This window comes from Musca vetustissima, unplaced genomic scaffold, assembly GCF_032173495.1.
Source record: "Musca vetustissima isolate MV318-11 ecotype Yass unplaced genomic scaffold, APGP_CSIRO_Mvet_v1 utg6435, whole genome shotgun sequence".
NCBI lineage: Eukaryota > Metazoa > Arthropoda > Insecta > Diptera > Muscidae > Musca > Musca vetustissima.
This window is the reverse complement of record NW_026880411.1, coordinates 78,415-100,986: the sequence shown is the minus strand read 5'-3', so window position 1 is coordinate 100,986 and position 22,572 is coordinate 78,415. Positions and strand designations below refer to the sequence as shown.

The 22,572-nt window shown below is 31.7% G+C and overlaps 1 protein-coding gene across 1 annotated transcript in view; it reads left to right on the top strand.

Annotated features, from left to right (window-relative positions):
* LOC133326009 (rho GTPase-activating protein 7) overlaps positions 1-22,061 on the top strand; it is a 46,348-nt gene extending 24,287 nt beyond the window's left edge. Inside the window, exons 3-8 of the mRNA XM_061534688.1 lie at positions 16,008-16,159; positions 16,240-17,875; positions 17,936-18,422; positions 18,492-18,764; positions 18,837-19,016; positions 21,935-22,061. Coding sequence (XP_061390672.1) covers positions 16,008-16,159; positions 16,240-17,875; positions 17,936-18,422; positions 18,492-18,764; positions 18,837-19,016; positions 21,935-22,049 — 2,843 coding nt within the window. The 3' untranslated portion in view covers positions 22,050-22,061. The remainder of the gene's footprint in view (positions 1-16,007; positions 16,160-16,239; positions 17,876-17,935; positions 18,423-18,491; positions 18,765-18,836; positions 19,017-21,934) is intronic.
* Positions 22,062-22,572: the final 511 nt, after the last annotated feature.

Genomic DNA, 22,572 nt, shown 5'->3' with positions numbered 1-22,572 from the left:
CATTTTTACGAGTTGATTTTTGACAAATTGATTTTTTGAAATCGCTGCAGTCGTAGACAAAACAACACATGGATGTACGTCTAATCCTAAAAAGAGAAAAATGTGACATATTTCCCATATAGATGCCAAATTATGACAGGCAATACTTAGTGTAGTAGTCATCGTACGTTGGGCGCCAATATATTTTCTTATCTATTTAAAAGCTTATTATTATTTTTTTTTAATTATTTTCATTACACATATTAGCCGACTTTTAATTGATCCATGTCATTATCATTAAATGGCGCCCAAATGGAAAGTTTTGAAAAAAATTAACGCAAGAGCATTTTTACGAGTTGATTTTTGACAAATTGATTTTTTGAAATCGCTGCAGTCGTAGACAAACAAAACAACACATGGATGTACGTCTAATCCTAAAAAGAGAAAAATGTGACATATTTCCCATATAGATGCCAAATTATGACAGGCAATACTTAGTGTAGTAGTCATCGTATGCTCTTTGAAAAAAATATAATTCTAAAAAGTTTTATCAAAAATCCACATGGAACGCCTATTGGCCACTAACAAAAATAATTGGTCTGAAAAGTGTTAGGCTGCGGAAAAATGTTGTGAAAAATCATTGCACGAAAATGTTCACAAATTAAATTCACCTTTTTAGGAAACTTTGTTTTTAAACTCATTATAAACAACACAGCACTTGCTGGTACGTCATACGGTATTGAGTATGTTTTTGCTATTAAAAAATTCAAATTTTCCCGTGGAAATGTCAGATGGTGTCAGGCAACAATTTGAGGTCACTCAAGTCACTCTAAAAAACACAACACATGATTGTACGTCAAGCCGAACTGTAGGTTTCTGCTAAAAAAATGCCAACGTCTGCTAATACTTAGTATTTGACCCCTGATCCTCGTCTGGATTTGTTAAAAAAAATAACATTAATTGGGAAAACCTAGACCATAAATACCTGGCCTGAGACCAGGAACGTATACAGGATTTCATTTACTGTGAAAAAAATTTCATTTCGGGGGCCGGACCCCAGGGCTCCCCCTTTGGCTACGTCGCCGCCTGAGACTAGTGCAATTAGTTTGTGGGGAGTTTTTCTTTATTGTTTATATATTTTTTTAATAAAACCAAAGTACTTTTTTTAAATCAAAATTAATAAATAATCATACATTTTCCTAAATTATTTTAGTTGTTGTACCTTCACGAAAAAACCCCTTCGCAGATTTGCTTTAACGTAATAAAAATTCCGTTCAGTTATATCAAATCCCCAAAGGGAATTGCCTTCGATATGACCAAAAAAAAAATTTGGTAAACGAAATGAATAAAAAGAGGTAAACAACTACCGATCATCTGAGATTTATTGGAACCTGTTGTCGTTGTAATACACCTTGGGGAAATCAAATGATTTATAAACTACCCAAAACAAAACGAATTTAATACATTTCAATTTTAATTTCATTTTTTTGATTGTCAAGCCAAGCCTCCTCCTCTTCATACTTTGTGATGTGTTGTTTGCCTGAGAAAACTTTTGGGTATAGATATGTGAAACCGGCAAAGAACTCCGACACAATGTAAAACATTTTGTTGTTGTTTTGTGGAAGGTGGTCGGTTTTAGGTGATGTGGTCTTCAAAGGGTTTTTGGTATTGTTTCAGTTTTTTTTTTTCTTTGCAAACAAGACCACAAATGGCATATGGCTACACCACAAACACATACACACTCTCAGTGTGTTTGCTAATTGATGGCCAAGTTTGTTTTTTTTATTATTGGACCAACTGAATGACAAAGTGATTGGCTGCCACAGTGACTTGTTTCAAAAAGATGAAAATGAAAAAAAAAACAAGAAACACGAAAGGTAATTTTTCTGATGTTTTCATGTGGGTTTTTTTGTTCGACCACCCGAAAATTGGACAATGTCATAAAAAGGGGACAGCTTATGATATTTGACACAGTTGCAGATTTTTTTTACTTTGAAGACATCTGCTGTCGTACTTTCACTTTCAGTCAACTAAATCATTTGTTGCCAAAGTAATTTTTTTCTCCGGTTAAATGGTTCTGTGAAGGTTGGATGTTCGCCTTCTTTGGTTTTTTTTTTCGATCCCTTAAGGTGTTTAAGTTTAACAAAGCGTTGCAGGATTTATTTAATTCCCTACCAAATAAAAATATTATAAATTTTTATTGGCCACTTTTTCTTATGGCAGGCCATAATTATAACTTGATTAGTTATGTGAACTCATATATATTTGAGTTTGTATTCAATATAAAGCAGAATTCAACGAAATATATTTAAACATTCACTTTTGTTATCCCCCAAAATTTTGTAGGTGTTAATTTTGTGTACCAACCCTCTTTTTATAATATCTGTCAGATTTTGTTTTTCAATACATTTTTAATTATAGCCTTAACCTAATTTATTGTTAATAATATTTTATTTTCTACCCCGCCATATTTTGTTTTCTTACGTCAGTTATAATTATTGATATTGAATTGAATTTTTTCAAATTATGATATTGATTATTTGGAAAAAGTCACGCTTCACTTTAGCTTTGATTGTGTCATCGTCCAACGTCAAACGTTCTGCCATGGTCTTGGCAGGCCATTTTTAATGCAATTTGATAATTTCATAATACGTTCGAAATCTCAAGGAAAATTAATTCAAAATTTAAATTTTGATTTTTCAGACATGAAAATAAATCCACGTTTTTTTTTAATTTTAAAGGTGTGTCGGATATTATACAAAAAAGTTCGCTAACACATATACATATGAACCCTGTCGACCTTATGAAAACTCTTCCTAATTTCTCAAAAATATTCTTAATCAACATTTCGTATTTTTGTTTGCGGAATTTCAAAGACTAAAAATCTCCACTGCATCTTGTTAATGCTTCAACCAGCATTATAATTACCTGAAATATTTCTTCGTCAGCCAAAAACAAAGAAACCGATGACAGTTGTATTTTTTCGCAAAAAGCTCAGATAGGTTGCCTGATTTAAGTTTCCTTTATGTTTTGTCATTAGTCTTCCTGAGATGAAAGTCAAGAAGCCGTTGGGAAGTAAAAAAGATTATGTTACATAACATTGTTTTGGTTTTCTGCAGAACAAAGAGGTTAATTTTTTTTCGGAGCACAACAAAAATATACCATCCGGGTTAAGTGATCTCAATTAATCATTTGATATAAAGACTGGCGACTTCTGTATATGGAATTAAAGTAATTTATTATTTAAAAATATTTTCAAGATAATTGGAATATAAAAAAATGTTTCTGATTTCTGAACTGAAGTTCAAAAGAGGTCAATATATTTAAAGAAGAGATTTAAGTCATGTATTCTTCATACAATAGGTTTAGAAATTCTTCAAAGAATATTTTAGGTATTCTACATAGAATAGCTTTAGGTATTTACTAATAATAAAATGTTTCGAAGAGATGGAAGAGCTTTAAGCCTCCTTCAAATAAGAGCTTTAGGTCTTTTTCATAGAAGAAGCGCTTTAGGTCTTCTTTATAGAAGAGCTTTAGCTCTTCTTTATAGAAGAGCTTTAGGTCTTCTTTATAGAAGAGCTTTAGGTCTTCTTTATAGAAGATCTTTAGGTCTTTTTTTTGAAGAGCTTTAGGTCTTTTTTATAGAAGAGCTTTAAGTCTTCTTTATAGAAGAGCTTTAGGTCTTCTTTATAGAAGAGCTTTAGGTCTTCTTTATAGAAGAGCTTTAGGTCTTCTTTATAGAAGAGCTTTAGGTCTTCTTTATAGAAGAGCTTTAGGTCTTCTTTATAGAAGAGCTTTAGGTCTTCTTTATAGAAGAGCTTTAGGTCTTCTTTATAGAAGAGCTTTAGGTCTTCTTTATAGAAGAGCTTTAGGTCTTCTTTATAGAAGAGCTTTAGATCTTCTTTATAGAAGAGCTTTAGATCTTCTTTATAGAAGAGCTTTAGGTTTTCTTCATAGACGAGCTTTAGGTATTCTTTATAGAAGAGCTTTAGGTCTTCTTCATAAAGGAGCTTTAGGTCTGCTTTATACAAGAGCTTTAGGTCTGCTTTATAGAAGAGCTTTAGGTCTTCCCTTTAGAATAGTTTTAGAACTTCTTCATAGAAGTATTTCTTCATTGAAAGACATTAGGTCTTCTTTGTACAAGTCCTTTGTGTATATTCCATTGAAAAGCTTAAGGTATTCCTACCATAAGAACTTTATGTATTTTTCATAGAATAATTTCAGGATATCCCTTCAAAAGAGCTTTAAGTAGATGATCTTTAGGAATTCTTCATGGAATATTATTGGAACTTCTTCGTAGCAGACATTTAGGGTTGCTACATAGCAGCTTTTAAGCTTCTTCGTTTTATTTTTGCATTTTTTATCCAACATTAATATATTTATTTGCCATTTTGTTTGCTGGGTTATTAAACAACTTCCTGCCCATTTGCATTGAAATAATCCTAGTCCATTTTACTCATCTAGGTTTCGGTTTAACAAATTAGCACATGATCACTTTGCAAGGTGACTCCCTTTTTCAACAGTCCACAAATACCAAGAAGCCTTTTTTGTAATTCATGATTACCACACATTGACACCTAAGGCAATTTACAGCCATTCTAAATTAAATACTTTCAGGATTACCACAAGAGAAGGCCACAAGTCGAAGGATAACAACAACAAGTGTATTCTTGCAAGAATCTCATTAAAATGGACATTAATCTTTTGAAATGTATACTGAAATTTTAGGAAGAAAAAAGCCAAACTAACCTAGAACCCTTTAATTTTTTAAAGAAGAAGTTCTCCGCATCGTTACAACAAATTCTTTCTTTGTTCAAATTCAAAAGAAATATATACAAAAAATTATATATTTCTATATGACCAATCCAGATCTGCAGAAATAAAAGGAAAAATTAAAACTCAACAACCAACTAAAGGGTTAGGCATGCAGGCAAGCAAGCAATCAGCCAACTCACTGGCTCCTGGCCATCACATGTGTATTTATTTGTTTCTTCTTTTTCTCCTCCTGAAAGAGTTTCCTTTTTTTCGTTGAATCCATTTTCGATTTTGCTTTGCATGTCTTACAATCAAAGAAAATTTATGTTTCTTAATACACATACGGATGCATCTGCACATATATACAGGCAGACACATTCAATTCAAGGTCAGGTACAAGTGCATTGTTGCAAAACTTTTGCTGTGCAACAATAATGTCTTTCATTTCATACATTATGACTAACTTGCAAAATATTACCAATCCCAAAATTGGAAGAAGAAGAAGTAGAAAGGGTGATGCGAATATGGCCTAAGTTATGGTGTTACACTTTACCTTGCAGTCATGACATGAATTTGTATTGCTTTTTAAATTAAATGGAAAAGGATCGTGATGATGGTATGGGCGACAATAGGGAATCGCTAAAATTTGGAAGCGAAAAAATTTTGGATTTTTAAGCAACAAAGCTTCACAGAACAGCTTTAGATCATCTTCATGGAAGAGCTTTAGGTCTTCTTCATAGAAAAGCTTTCATAGAAGAACCTTGGCTTTTTTTCAATAAATAGCTTTAGGTCTTCTTCATTGAAGGTTTGTCCATTCTATAGCTTTTGGTTTTCTGCATTAAATATCAAATATGTTCTTCATAAAATAGCTTTGAGTCTTCTTCATAGAAGAGCTTTGGGTCTTCTTCATATAAAAGCTTTAGTTTTCCTTTCGTCTTGTTCATGAAGGAGATTTTTGTCTACTTCATAGAAGAGCTTTAATGTTTGTTAGTGGGTCTTCTTCATATATTAGCTTTTTTTAGTTTTCCTTTCGTCTTGTTCATAGAAGAGCTTTAGTGTTTATTTTAATAAAGACATTAAGTATTCTTCATATAAGATCTTTCATGAAACAGCTTTAAGTCTTCTTCATAGAAGATCTTTGGGTTTTTTTCAATAAAGAGCTTTAGGTCTTCTCCATTGAAGGTATTATTCATACTATAGATTTAGGTCTTTTTCACATAAGAGCTTTGGATCTTCTTCATAAAATAGCTTTTGTTCTTCTACTTTATAGAAAGGTTTAGGTCCTCTTCATAGAAAAGCTTTAGGTCCTGTTTATGGGAAGCTTTAGGTCCTCTTAATAGAAGAGCTTTAGGTCTTCCTTATAGAAAAGCTTTAGGTATTTTGTATAAAAACCTTTGGGTTTTTTTTTAAAGAAGAGCTTTCGGTATTCTTCATAGAAGAACTCTGGGAGTTCTTCACAGGAGAAAATAATTCAATGTCTTTTTCGGGGAAGAGCTTCAACTTCTCTTCATTGAAGAACTTAAGGTAAGAAAGCTTTAGGTCTTTTACATAGAAAAGCCTAGGATCTTATTCAAAAAAGGATTTTGTTTATTTGTCTGATGCTTTTTCGTAGAGGCGCTATCCGTCATGAGGTGGAGAGTACATTAAAATTTACATTCTGTTTCAAACACCTCGAAATAAACTTCGGAGAATCTATAAAGAAGATATGGGTCAAAATAATATTCTTTGTCGATTTAGACTTGTCCGTCCATCTGTTGAAATCACAATAGGGCCTATTATATTTAAGGTGAATGCTACAGTGTTTGATGTTGAAAATGGGTTATATCGAACCTCGTTTTGGTATTTCTCCCCATATAACGGTACCCATTTTTTATTTGGGCTGTAATCTGGTATTTTGAATACTCATTACATACCACATATAAAATATAATCGGTTATTTGGGTATTTTTGGATACGATTTTAAACCTAAATATCTGGAATTTTGTGTTCCCATTGGGTAGAAAATCTCCCTAACAAAAACTATTCACTAAAATTCTGTAGGCCCTATTATTTGGACCACCTCATTGTTCGATATTTTGGATACGTTTTTTAACCGAATTGGCTCCGATTTTATCTTTTAGGTTCTAATTGGACGCCCAATTTTCAACAAAATTTTACCATGGCATAGTTCGCGTATGTAAGTTCCGATCGATTTGAGGTATTTTGAACGACCTCCTCATGGTGGAGCATATAAAAAATGTAACCTGTCCGAATTTAATCACGCTTATACTTTATTTTATTTGTCTCCTACCTTATCACGAGCATTAAATACCCATTAAGTCGGTCGGTGTCCTCTTCTCGAACTCTGCTAATTTTTACAAAAAAAAATGGTAATCGGTTTTCTTATTAAGGTTTTGAGCAATGAACCCTCATCATGGCAAAGAACAACAACAACAAATTCCACATTGAATACCATTTTTTTATTTATGACCAAGAAAGGCTTTAAGCAGAAGATATAATAAAATTACATTTATTTAGTGCATCGGACATGCAGCGAGCGAACTTTTAATTTCTTTAAAGGCCACCAACCTGAACGATTCAATATTTAATAAAAACCAGCCAGTCCGCCAGCCAGGCCATAAATACAGATTCACTTTTTTGGAGTATTGTTATTTCAAAAACATAATTCATGTCGTCTGCATGAAATAATAACAAAAGCAACAACAAGAAAAAAGAATAGCAAGAAAATGATCCTCCAAAAACACAGAACACAGCTTCGTGTGTTAATCGAAGTCAAAGAACTTTTATCTTTTGGCACGCATGCGCACAAATTATTTAAACCATATTTCATGAGATTCCCTTTTTAGTTTTTTTTTATTTGGTATGAAAAATCTCTTTAGTGGAATTCTCAAAATACTCCAAATCTAATGTTTGAGATTCTTCTCGCGATGATGATGAGGATGATGATGGTGGCGGTATTGGTGTGGTCGGGTATTTTTTTTTTTTTTTGCTGTTTATAATCACTCTGTAAACCCTTGAGGCGTAAAATCTGTGCAGACATTGGTATTGTTATATCATCCGTGCCAGAAAAAATAACAACAAAAAAAAGAGAAAATAACAACAAAAAAAAGTTGAACATATTTTTGGGATACCAGGAACCAAAAACCCAACCACGATGTGTTGTCAAATGACACTCCTCTTCCTTGAGCAGCAGCAGCAGACCAGAGACAAGGAACAACAATGTTTTATTTCAAAACATTTTCAAAGAGTTTGATGTTCAGGATTTTGTGTCTCTTTTTTTGATGAGCATACATTTGTGTTAGTGTGTGTGTGTGTGTTTGAGCTTAGCAAACAATTAAAGTTCTTCGCTCATAAAGTGTCCTTTTGAACTCTTCTTCTTCATCATCGCTTGGCATGCCGCAGGAAAAAAGGTCTTTAAACTCTAAACAGAGAATAAAAATAAAATAAAAAAAGAATCTCCAGATTAAAAACACGCTTCTGCGCACATGCCACACAAAAACTCCACACCTTATTTTTGTCCGAATCTTCTTAGAAATTTGAGATGTTCTGGTTTTTAATACGATCTTTAATCTTAGGCTCTGCTTATTCGATATTACCAGCAATTCTGCATGGAGATTCGTGTCATTCTTTATTTAATTTGCATTTTAACAGCAATGTTTGTGTTCGAACGAAAGGTGATGATGATCCCGCATATCAATTTCATGAAAATCAGATAATGTGGTAGAGTGGTAAAGGATGGTATTGGCAGGACGAAAACGAATTTTAATTTAAATAGGATGTGACAGATTTGAGATTAATTCGTTGGTTTTTTGTTATTGATATTATGACAATATAAAAGGATATGGAATTTTTTGGTATTGGGGATGGGATTTTATGCCCGAAGTATATGATTTTTTTTTTTCATTAGAAAAAATATTTAAAAAAAATTGTATTTGAGTTTTGTCTGACAATTAAAGAGAAAATAACTGATTTAAAAATATATATATTTTTTCGACAAAATAAAAGGATTGAATATGTTGGTGTGGTGAAAATGCCCGAAGTATATAATTTTTTTCATTAGAAAATGTTGACTTAAAAAATATATTTTTTTTTAATATTTGAATTTTAATTATTTATTTTATTATAATTATTTAATAACTATTTTTTTAATTTTCTTCGCTAAAGGAAAAAAATATAAATCCGTATATAATGCCTATTTATTTTCAATAATACATCACTAATAATAAGAATCTAATAACGTCATTCAGGCAGCCAATCGACCAACAAACTGTCCATTCAGAACATGTTTTTTTTTGGATACGTGTGACGTATATTCATTTCAGATTTTGTTTATTTATTATATATCAATCTCTGTTTTAATTACAATAGGCACCTTGCTTCGAATGTTATTTTTTCTCATTCGATTTTGGCTAACGTATTTAAATTGCGTGTGGCATTGGACACAATGTTTATTGAAACAATTAAACATATATATTTTTGAAGCGTACGCACAAAGAAATAAACATAGGAAAACCCAAAAAAAAAGTTTTGAATGAAACAAATCAAGTGGTTGCTATCATTTTATTTTAAAAATAGACAAACTCACAAATTTTATGTTTCATGTTTTTTTCTTTTGTGGCTTTCAAATTTGATTGAAATTAAAAAAAAACACTTGGAAGAATGGATATTTAACGTAATAAAAAATAAAAAATTGAATATTCTATTAATAGAATTTAAACATTTAAATCATTATTTCAATTAAATGGCTATCTATTTGAAAGAAGATTTATAGCTATCAAATAATTTTTATTTATTAATATATTTTTTTGAACTCTGAAGGGAACAAAATGCGAAAATCGTTTTCAGAATAAAATAGAATTAAAATAGGACAAACATTGGAAAAAATATATATTTTATTAATTGCATTTAGAAATGGAAAATATAAAAATTGGGTTAAAATAATATAAATGAATTAAAATTAAATTAAAACTTTTCAATTTACTATAAAAAAAATTAATTATTTAATTTTATTGATAAAATAAAATTGACTATTTTAAATATTTTTGTTTTACATTTTTTACCTAAAACAATTAGTTTTTTTATAATTTTATTTATTATAATTTTTTTCTTCACTTCACATTTCTACGGAATATAAAATTCTCAAAAAATTAAATATTTAATTAAAAATATATATATTAATTAGCATAATTATTTTATAGTAAATTGAAAATTTTTAATTTATTTTTAATTCTTTTATTTTGTTCCAATCCAATTTATATATTTTCCAATTCTAAATGAAATTAATAAAATATATTTTTTTTCATTTTTGTCCTCTTTTATATGCAACTTCGTTAACGAATGTAGGAAATTTTTAAACATGTATTAACATATTATTTTATTTTCACAGAAAACTGCATATTTCAGAAAAAATCATCCACAAATTAATATCAACCATAAATTAAATTTGAGTACCATTTAGTACCAAATTTCATGATTCGACCTCTAAAGGTTCACCCAAATCCAATTTTTTTTTTTTAATTTTTCCATTTAGCACACATTATTTCGATAAGTACCCTCCTCAACCATCTAACAGAACTTCATGCATACCCCGAACCTACATCCCCACAATGATTCCAAACCTCCTTCTTACCCCCAAACGCACACCCCACAGTGATCCTAAATCCAAGTTTCACGATTCCAACTCTATTTTTTCACCCACAATTCAAATTGTACCAAATTTAGTACATAGTTGTACCAATTTCAAAAACTTCCTACATACACCAACCCTACACCCCACAGTGATCCTAAATTCAAGTTTAAGGATTCAAACTCTATCGGTTCACTCACAATTCAAATTGTACCAAATTTAGTACACATTAGTACAAATTTCTAAAACTTCCTACATATCTCAATCTTACACCTCAACTGTGGTCCTGACTCCAAATTTCATGATTCTAGCTCTATTGGTTCATCTAAAATTCAAATTGTACCAAATTTAGTACCAATTAGTATCCATAAGTATTATTTTCTTAAACTGAATCCTGACCCCAATCCCACACCCCTACAGTGATCCTGACTCCAAATTTCATTGTTCCCGCTCTATCGGTTCACCCAAATCCAAACTGTACCGATTATAGTACGATTTAGTACTTTTCGTACATAAGTAATAAATTTCCAAAACTACGTTCATATCCCAATCCTACACTCCGACGGTAATTTTAATTTCAAATTCCAAGATTCCAGCTCGATTTGTATTTCCAAATTAAAGTTATACAGAATATATGGCACCATATAGTACTTTTCGTACACATGGGTACAAGCTTACAAAACCATCTCCTTAAATGGAATCTACTTCTCAATCTTAATTCACACTCCAAATTTCAAGTTTTTAGCGCCATCCGTTCCCATGCTCCATAATTGTACTAAATTTAGTACATTTTCGTACTTTTCGGATAGTTATAGTTCGAATTTCCAAAACCCTTTTGGTCCAAATTTCAGAGTTCTAGCTCCACCGGTTCGCCAAATACAAATGGTAACACATTTAGTACTTTTCGTACCGTTCTAGTACGAATTTCCAAAAAACCCAGCCTTAGCTGTCACATTTGGACCAAGAGTGACCCTCACCCAAAATTTGAAGAATCGTTAAATCAGTCAGTCAGTCAATCACTTTACTCTTTTATTAGTATAGATTAAAATAAAATTGACTTTATTAAATATATTTTTGTTACATTTTTTACCTTAAGGGAATTATTGATTTTTATTATTTTTCCCTACAAAATTTAAAGTGAAAATCTCAAGAACTAATAGCCGATTTATTGTGTCAGCATCAAGTATTTTTCACTTTTGCGAATTTATAATATTATATTTTGATTATTATTCTTTTAAAGGCAATCGGTGATTTTTTTTTAACTTAAATTAATCATTATAATTTTTTATTATTATTGTTATTATTATTATTTTTTTTTATTATTACGGGTATTATTATTACTTTTTATGCTCAATTCCCCTTTCTATATTTTAAAAATATATCACCCTTCTCATTTGCCAATCCACACCAAGCAATTAAAAGTTCATTAATCTCTACCGGAACGCTAAGAAACAAATTATATTTTTTTCCAAACCCCAAGCCATGAGAACATGTTGTAAATTTGTTGTCTTTAATTTTTTGCGTGTGTGTGGATGTGGTTGACACATAGACACCGAAATTTTTTGTTGTTAGACAAAAACAAAATCAATTCAATGAAATGCAATTCAATTTCTTAGCTAGATTTAGATTTATATTGTTGGCCTTCCTGTTGCTCCCATTGATAAAAATTGGCAGGTAATTGTCATTATGGAATTGTTTTTTCTTGTTGGCTTATATCTAATTTCCAAATACAAATTAAGGCGTCCCAACAGCCAGACAACATCATCACCATTGTGTGTTGTGGTCTGGGCTGATCTGGACGCTTTGCAGAAAAAATTCGCATTTGTCTTTTTTATGTGTACGCCCAGTTATATTGATATGTTCTGGACAGGAACGTGGTAAATGAGAGGGGGTTTTGGGATTATTTAAAAAATAATGGGAGGGTCTAAAATTAAAAATAATAAAAATAAATAAATAAAATTTCAAAAATATAGGGAACAATGTTAGTTATGACAGATTTTTTTTATTTTGAATGTTTTTTTTTTTATATTTTTTCAATAAAAATAGGTTTTGATTTTTTTTTTAAATTTTTTTTCCAAAGATTAAATTAATATATGACGAACGCTAAATAGTCGCTAGAAGTATTATTTAAAATATTGGGAACAATGTGTTATGATATATTTTTTTATTTTGAATGTTTTTTTTTTTAATAAGGATAGGTATTTATTTTTTAATTTTTTGCCAAGGATTAAATTAATATATAACGAATACTAAATAGTCGCTAACGGACAGTTTGTAGTCATCATGGTATATATTTTTTTTTCTTTTTTTTGTGAAGGACCTCCCAAACCAAATACTTTATACGACCCTGCATTTTTTTTTAGATTTGTTTTTCTTTCCTCCATAAATCTCTGCAACGCATTTGACTATTTAAGAGGCTATAATGGAAAATAAATCCCATATGAGTGTGGCTAAATAATTTACCATTTTTTGTGGTTTTTTCATATAGATATACAAATGAATATAGAACTTGATTTTCTACCTACAATATTGTATTGCAATATAAAAAATTGTCTTTGGAAAATGTTTGGTAAAAAAATACACACACAAAAAACAAACAAAAAATCTACAGAGAACTTTATTTGTGACAAATTTTAAATAGGGAATACCATTCAAATAAGTCTTCAATATTCAAGGATTCTATAACCGAAACATGAATCCAATGGTATGACTAAATTAGTGTATATACCAAAATAAGATCTTCGGAAACCCTATCGGTATTCAAAAATCCTAAAGGAAAATATTCCCTTTTGTCTCAACTAATCCCTTGGCTAGGAACCAAATTCATTCGTTATTATTCTAATGACAAATATTCCCCTTTATATCCACCTCTCCCCTAATTGTCTTTAAAACCCAATTTCCTTAAATTCAGAGGCCTTATTTTTTATGTCACATTTTTTGTCTACATTTCGATTCTTAAATCCCAAAGGAAAATATTCTCCTTTGTCTCAACTGATCCATTGGCTAGGAACCAAATTCAGTCGTTATTATCCTAATGACAATTTTTTCTCCTTTATATCCTCCTCTCCTTTATATCCTCCTCTCCTTTGTATCCTCCTCAGGAACCCCAATTTCCTCATATTCAAAGGCCTTATTTTTTCGTGTCATATTTTTTGTCTACATTTCGGTTTGTTCTCATTTTTTTTTCATAATTCAATTTAATAAATTGCAAAATTTGTTGTTGTTCTTGTTTTGCTCATTTTTTTTATTAATTTTTGTTTGTTTTTATTTATATGTTTTTAATTAAATAAAATAAAAAAAAAAGAAAAACAAAAAATAAATCCATTACAAAAAAATACTTATTTTTATATTTCATTGAATGTAAATCTGTATATATACAAATGTAACAAACATACATACACACATCTAGCCTGCTCCGCAAATACGTACACTTTACTATAACGCGATTGCCAATTTAAAATTTGTATTTTTGCATTTATTGCGTGGTTTCATCTGGTTTTCCAGTATTGTGTTGTTGTTCTTGTTGTTTTTTTCTGTTTCTTGTATATTTTTTTGGATAGCTGATTTTTTGTGTCGAATTTTGTTTTTTTTTTTCTCTTCATCTGTTTTCCTCATTTTAGTCCAATAATCATCGATAGGCGTCGTTGTCCATAGTCGTCTATATGTGTAATTGGTTTCTTCATTCAGTTCTGATTCTCACATGGCATCGAAACGTCTACTATTTGAGCAATTTTTCGGTGTCCTACGAAAATTATATTCTTCTTACAAGACGTGGCAACAATTTTCCATTTGTCATTTTTATTCGTTAACGCAGAAGAAGAAGAAGGCGATCCGTAGATCCTTGTTGTTATTGCGTTTATATTTCAATAGAATTTTCAAAATTCAATGGTATTTTTGGCAAGGACAGAATATCAAGACATTGTTGTTGGTGATGATGTTAAAAACAAAAGGTGTGATGAAGTTGAAAAAATAAATAAACAAATATTTTATTATAAAATTAAAAAAGTTAAGGAAAAATATATTTAAAAATTATTTTCCAATAACAAAAACATAACAAAGACATAAATTAAAAATAAAGTTAAAAAATAATTATATTTGATTTTCTAAAAAAATATAAATATAAAATTAAAAAAAAAAATAAAAAAAAAAAATAATTTTTAAATTTTACATAAAAAATAATAAAATAATTTAATTAATTTAAAAAAATTAAAAATAATTAAAAAAATCTGTATTTAATTCAATTTAAAAATAATTAAAAAAAATAAAATACATTTAATAAAATTTAAAAAAAATAAATAATATTAAGCTTAAAAATAAAAACATATATATATTTTATAAAATATAACAATAAATTTATTAAAAATATATATATAATATATAATATAAATATATATATAATTTAAAAACATTAAAAAATTACAAATAAAAATATATTATACTTCAATTAAAAGAGTTTAAAAAATATATAAAAAAAAGTAAAGTCAGTTTTATATAAAAAAATAATTAAAAATAAAAGAAATTAAATATATAATATTTAAATTTATTAATAAAAAATAATGAAAAAATAATAATAAAAAGTTAAAAATCCAATAATTCATAAAAAAATTATTTATAAATAAAAAATAATTTTTTTAACATACTTTTTATTATAAATAAATTAAAAAATAATAAATAAAAACTTTATAAACATTAAAAAATGCTAAAAATAAAAATATTTAATTAAATATATATATATTTTTAATATATAGAAAAATATTTTTAAAAAATATATTTTTTAAAAATCCACGCCTTGAAAAAATACTTTTAAAAATCCACGCCTTGAAACAATATTTTTAAAAATCCACGCCTTGAAAAAAAATTTTTAAAAATCCACGCCTTGAAAAAAATATTTTTAAAAATCCACGCCTTGAAAAAATATTTTTAAAAATTCACGCCTTAAAAAAATATATTTTTTTAAACCACGCCTTGAAAAAATATTTTTTTTAAACAACGCCTTGAAAAAATATTTTTTTTAAACCACGCCTTGAAAAAATATTTTTTAAACCACGCCTTGAAAAAATATTTTTAAAAATCCACGCATTGAAAAATATATTTTTTTTAAATCCACGCCTTGAAAAAATATTTTTTTTAAAATCCACGTCTTGAAAAAAATGTTTTTTTTAAAATCCACGCCTTAAAAAAAATTTTTTTAAAAATCCACGCCTTGAAAAAATATTTTTTTTTTAAAATCCACGCCTTGAAAAAATATTTTTGTTTAAAACCACGACTTAAAAAAATATTTTTGTTTAAAACCACGACTTAAAAAAATATTTTTAAAAATCCATGCCTTAAAAAAATATTTTAAATAATCCACGCCTTAAAAAATATTTTTAAAAATCCATGCCTTGAATAAATATTTTTTTAAAAATCCACGCCTTGAAAAAATATTTTTTAAAATCCATGCCTTGAAAAATATATTTTTAAAAATCCACGCCTTGGAAAAATATTTTTAAAAATCCACGACTGTCCCTTTGAAAGTATTTTAAAAAATTCTCGCCTTGTATTAGTTCCTAAAAATAACATTATTTAACTTTAATAACACTATTTAATTTATTTATTTAATTTTAATTTATATTTTCCAATTTAATAATTTCTTATTTTATTCCAGATCATCAATTCCCCATTGACCTGACCAATGTTGCCAAGGATCATACAAATTTGGAAAATGATCAATTGCAATCTCTATATCGGCGTTTGTGTATCTTAAATCGTTGTGCCAATATGCGCGTTGATCAATCTCACAAAGCACAAACACCACAGGTAACTTTGCCTTCGCCTAAAAATATGCCATGAAAAATGTCAACTAAATTTTGATTTCTCTTTTTGCCCCCCTTCAACAGAAAGAAGACTCGGATGATGAAAATTTTGCCTTGAGTGAAAACTGGACATTCCAACCACATATACGTCGCTGGTCGCGTATTGGTGAAATGGGTCTTGAAATACCACCCGCCACAAAATTATCCACCTGCGAAAAAACCGAATCATCATCAAAAGAATCCAGTCCCGATAGATTTGAGGATGATTCCTATGATATTACCGGTGGTCCACTATCATTAGTTTTACCCGGTACCTATACAGATGATTCTGCAGAGACGGCATTAAATACCGATGGTAGCGCAGATGTTAATGCCAGCCCGCTGAGGCGTACGGGTAGTGAACGTTTAAAGGATGGTGCTAAGGCCATATTGAGAAGGGTGGAATCGATTAAATCGCGTAGAAGAAAACGTCAGGGTATTGTACTGAGTGGTCCACAGGCATTGGATTTATCGCAGTTGGGTCAACGGTCAAGTATGCGTAAACCGGATGCGGTATATTCCACGCCACCATCACCATCTGCCGTCAGTCCCATGCACACTTTCAATAAGGGACCGATGTTTGGCAATGAACTGAAGGTACCCTCACAAAGTGATAATTTCTTAAGTCCAAATCGTGCAAGTCCCAAGAGGACACCCACCACGCCTCGGTCTATGCGGACAAGTCCCTTGCATTTCTTTACCAATACCATGCCCTATGTAAAGGAGGGTAAATCCGATGATTCCTCCTCGTATTATAGCGATAGCCAGGAATCCACATCGGCGGTGAATAAGATGAGTATACGTAAGACCCCCTCCAAGGCAAGAAGATTCCTGCAAAGAACGGGGAAGGTAGATGATATTGGAGCACACTCTGATTCCGAATGCCATCAAGGTAGGAAGCTACTGATCAAGGATGCCAATGCCAATACAACTGAGGTGAAATCAAAGAAACTGTCAAGAGGAGGTTCCCTGAATTTGGGTAGGGATGGCAAGAAACGTGAAGGTTTCCGTTCGGCCAGTTTCCGTTCAAGATCCACCACACGCAAAGAACCCAAGGTTGAGGTGGAAGTAGAGCCCATCAAGAAAAGTTCTCCTGTTGTACGGTGGCATAGTTTCCAGCTGGAAGAACGTCCCCACATGATATTCCGCAAATGTTTTGCCCAGAAAAATGATCCTCATTCCAATGAACATGGCATACCATTCGCTGCCATGTCTGCCGGTCAATTACAAATGATACGTAAATTGGCTTTGGTTACCCTAACCGGGTATATGGAACGTTATTGTCCCACTCATCGGTCGGGATGGAACTGGGAGCTTCCGAAATTCATAAAGAAAATCAAAATGCCCGATTATAAGGATAAGAAAGTTTTTGGTGTACCTCTTTTACTTATTCTGCAACGTAGTGGCCAGACACTGCCCATTGCTGTAAGGGCTGCCTTCCGTTGGCTTCAGCTGAATGCTCTCGATCAAATTGGTCTCTTCCGTAAGAGTGGTGTTAAATCGAGAATTTTAAAACTTAAAGAATTGATAGAATACTCAGAGACCACTGCGGAATGTATGGATGTGTTTGATACGCAGCAGGCCTATGATGTGGCTGATATGTTGAAACAGTATTTCCGCGATTTACCCGAGTCACTGTTGACCACCAAAATGTCGGAGACATTTGCGGCAATTTTTCAACGTAAGTGGGGAATTTTTTCTTGAATTAACAACTGTAATTAAAAATTAATTTTGATTCTAGATCTCCCCACCGAAGTCCGTTTGGATGCTGTACAATCTGCCGTCCTTTTGTTGCCCGATGAAAATCGTGAAATCCTCTATGCTCTCTTGGAATTCCTAACACTGGTGGCTGCCAATTCGCAATATAATCAAATGACAGCCAATAACTTGGCTGTGTGTTTGGCCCCCTCCTTATTCCATAGTAGTATATCGACGGGTAGCAATTCGGTTACTGCATCACCAAGACGCAAAGCCAAGGGTTCGGGTGTACCCGATGCCAAAGAATTATTTGAGGCCAAGGCTTCACATGAATGTTTGGCATTTATGATACAGAATTACAAGCAAATCTTCACCGCACCCAAAGAAAAGCTGGCCAAGTGTAAATTTGGTTATATGGAAGAATCAAAACCACTGCCCCTGGAAGCCTTGGGTGAGGGTATGCAATTTCATAATTGGCGTGGCTATTTGTATGAGAGCACAAGTGCCACCATCAAGGAGGGTAGAGAAAAGTAAGTTGGAGAATTTTATACAAGATTTTTAAGGTTTTTAATAATTTAATTTGTTGCCTTCGTTTTTAGGTCCCGTGGCTGGATTACCACCACCTCCATAAATGACAGCAATGTTGAAATTGCCTATAAAAAGGTGGGCGATGGCCATCCTCTTCGATTGTGGCGTTGCATTACCGAAATTGAGGGACCACCCAAAGATGTTTTGGATTATATAATAAGACAACGTGCCTCATGGGATCCAAATTTGTTGCAAAGTCAAACCATTAAGAAATTCGATGATTGTACGGAAATATTCCAATATGCCATTGATGGCCAACAGTGTACAGATTTTTGTGTATTAAGGTAGTGTTGTAGAGACAATGTTTTGTAAATTTTCGGAATATAATTAATATTTTGTTGTTGTTGGTTTTTCAGATCTTGGCGTACTGATTTACCCCGTGGTGCTTGTGTGATTGTTGAAACCTCCATCGATCATGCAAAAGCCAAACCAATGTTCAATGCAGTACGCGGTGTGGTATTGGCCTCGAGATATTTAATTGAACCCTGTGGCAGTGGTCGTTCAAGGGTTATGCATTTGGCAAGAGTTGATGTTAAGTAAGTGGAACCCAAAAATTATTTTCAAAGTTATTTATAACCAGTGAGCGGAGCAGTATAGTCGGACGGGGCCGACCATACGATATCCTACACAACTACCACGAACTCTAACTTTCTGAGGATGTTTATTCCGAGTCTGAGTAATATTTCCTGATATTTGCCCCCTCTTGTACAGTCCTTCTAATTACTTGTCCAGATTACCTTCACGGTGGGTGTGTTGTGATGTTCGGATTATACTCTACTCGAAAACACACAAAAAATTATGTTTTCGGTCCATTTCATCCCAAAATTTTAATCTGATCATCACCGAAAATTGTAGGCGTTGTTCTTGACCATAACTGGAACTTCATGAAAAATTTCAAAGCCATCAGCGCGATATTTCTCCCTTTAATGTGGTAATGGATTACTAAATAATATCTGAATACGTAAGCACATGTAAATATTTGACTGTAACTCCCACATCTGAGTAGATACATCACTATATTTGGTATCAATTTAAAGGTCAACCACTCCTCTTGGATATGTTATCAACTCCTAGGGTCTACATCCTCCAGGAGTAAATATATATGCCATAGAATACAAATTTTGTCATTTTTCACACAAAAGTCAGGGTCCATTTGACCCGCTAAATATTGACCGATCTTTATCAAAACATGCATGCTTATTCTTTGGCCCGATCCCCTTCTCCATGCAAGTTCGGTCCATTTTGCGGCCTCTGGATCGACCAGAAAAACCGACAAAAATTTAGTATTTGGTCCATTTCATCCCCTAAATATTAACCGATCTTTTCCAAAAACAATAGGGGTCTTCATTGGCCAGAACCCATCCTACATGCAAAATTTCGTGAAGATTGGTCCATAACTGTGGCCTGTATCGTGTTTACAAATTATAATGGACAGACGGACGGACGGACGGACACACATGTCTAGATCGACTCAGCTAGTCGAGATATGACGATCGGTATACTTAAAGGTGGGTCTAGGACCAATATTTCGCGGCGTTACAAACATTTGGGGCTGCACAAAGCTATAATACCCTGACAACATAGTTGTGTAAGGTAGAAAAATGAATGCCATATTGGAAATATCTGATAAGGATGGATTGTCGAAGTCTTTGTAGAAACTTTAGGAAAAGTGAACTTATTGTACGATTATATAGTTTCCAATTGGACGAACGTCCCCATATGACATTCCGTAAATGTTTTGCCCAATGAACCTGACATTTCATTCGCTGCCAGGTTCTAAAATTATTTATAAAGATTACGAGACCAGATTTATAAACTATGATCGAAATCGTTGTGGAATATATTAGAACACTTTTTATACCCTCCACCATAGTATGGAGGGTATATTAATTTTGTCATTCCGTTTGTAACTCATCGAAATATACATTTCCGACCCGACAAAGTATATATATTCTTGATCAGGGTAAACTTCTAAGACGATCTAGCCATGTCCGTCCGTCTGTCCGTCTGTTGTAATCACGCTATCTTCTGAAGGAATTGAGATCGGGAGCTGAAATTTTGCATAGGTTCGTCTTTTGTCTGCAGGCAGGTCAAGATCGAAGATGGGATATATCGGTCCACGTGTAGGCATAGCTTCCATATAACGGTACCCCTCAATTTTCGGTATTTTGGGGTTCTTGAGCGCGATTTTCATCCTAATACGCTGAAATTTGGTAAATTTTAAATATAGGTCCACTTTTTCTGGAAGCCCCCATATAACGGTACCTCCTAATTTTCAGTATTTTGGGGATTTTTATCGTATTTTTCCACCGAATTGGCTGTAATTTAGTATTTTGAGTTCCTAATAGGTACCAAATCTCTCCACAAAAAAAATATAAATATAGGTAAATTTTTTCGGATGTCCCCCATATAAGGATACCCCCAATTTTCGGTATTTTGGGATTCTTGAGTGCCTTTTTCAACCGAATTTGATGTAATTTGGTATTTTGTAGTCGTATATGGTTACAAATTCCCCTACCAAAAATTTTTAATATTCGCCCCCTTTTTGGGGTCGTTCCCATATAACGCCTTTTTTATATTAAAATAGTTATCTGATTTGTTTCGTGTTTGGGTTTGGTTCTATGACTCAGTTCTAATCATTTCATCTGCGGAGGATATCGAGATAAAAAACTAGAGCTTAAGGTTCGATAATGAACTAAAGCCCACATTTTGGTCTAGGCCCTGTGTGGGAGGTACAGGAGGAGTGGACCGATATTCCCCATCTTCGAACTTGAACTATATTTTAAAGAAATAATAAGATAGACAACGTTTGGATGAAATCAACATTTTCTGAAACGGATTCGGTCCAAAGAAACATGGGGTCTAGAACCATTATTTCGATGAGGCACATTTTCACCAGGTAAAAGTGTATACACCCCCATTCGCCATAAGGCTAAGGGTAAAATTATCCATTAAACATTTCTGAAATGAATATTATGGTTTACATTATGGGTTTGTAGAAATGTCGGTATAGGTCCACTTCTTGGTATGCTTCCTATATTTTCATTTCAAGTTCATGTCAGTATATCTATGGTGGAGGGTATCCAAAGTTCGGCCCGGCCGAACTTAACGGGTTTTCACTTGTTTACCTTGTCTTAGTTTCCGCTTAGAGGAAGGTCCCCATATGATATTCAAAAAAATTGTTTGTGTTGAAAAATAATCATCATTCCCATGGACCTGGTATACCATTCCCTGACATGTCTGTCGATCAATTACAAATGATCTTGAGGACAATATTTTCAGTATTTTTGTGGTCCTCTTATAAAAATGTATTAAAAAACCTTTTGACAAATTCATTTTAACAAGAATGATACACTTAGAAGACTTCGATGTTAAGATATTTTGTAGATTTTTTAGTTTTAAATTCAAAATAAACATTTCAACTAATTCTCTCTTTTTGTTCTCTTTTTTCCAGGGGTAAAACTCCAGAATGGTATAATAAAAGTTATGGGCATATTGCATCGCATTTCCTAACAAGAATACGTTTGGCATTTAAAAATGTTGCCGAGGGTCCTGAAAGTAAAGTGTAATATGGATAACAACAACAACAAATAACATCCATGGCATTGTGAACTAAGCTGAACAAAGAAAAACAAACTGGATTTGTCAACCAGTTATGGATCTCCAAAAAAATACACTCCCCAAAACAAAACCGGAGGATTATACATCACAAAGAAAAAAAAGGAAAAAATAAAGAAAAATCCTGTGAATAAAAATGTTCATAATCAGGATACATGATTATAAACATATACTCCCTCCCGCCTCCACAAAACCAGACACACACACATACATAAATATGTGTATTAAAAAAAAAAACAAAAATGAAACAAGAAGTAAACCAAAAGTACTGATTTTATTTTTTGGATTATTTAAAAAAGTATATATATATATTACAATTATATAGTTATATATATAGAAATTATACATATATATAGTTATATGGAAATATATATAGTAAAATAATTGTCTCAAAATTTTTATGAAATTATTTTTTTGACAAAAAATATTTGAAGAAAACAAACAAAAACAAAGCATTTATAAAATGTTTTAATT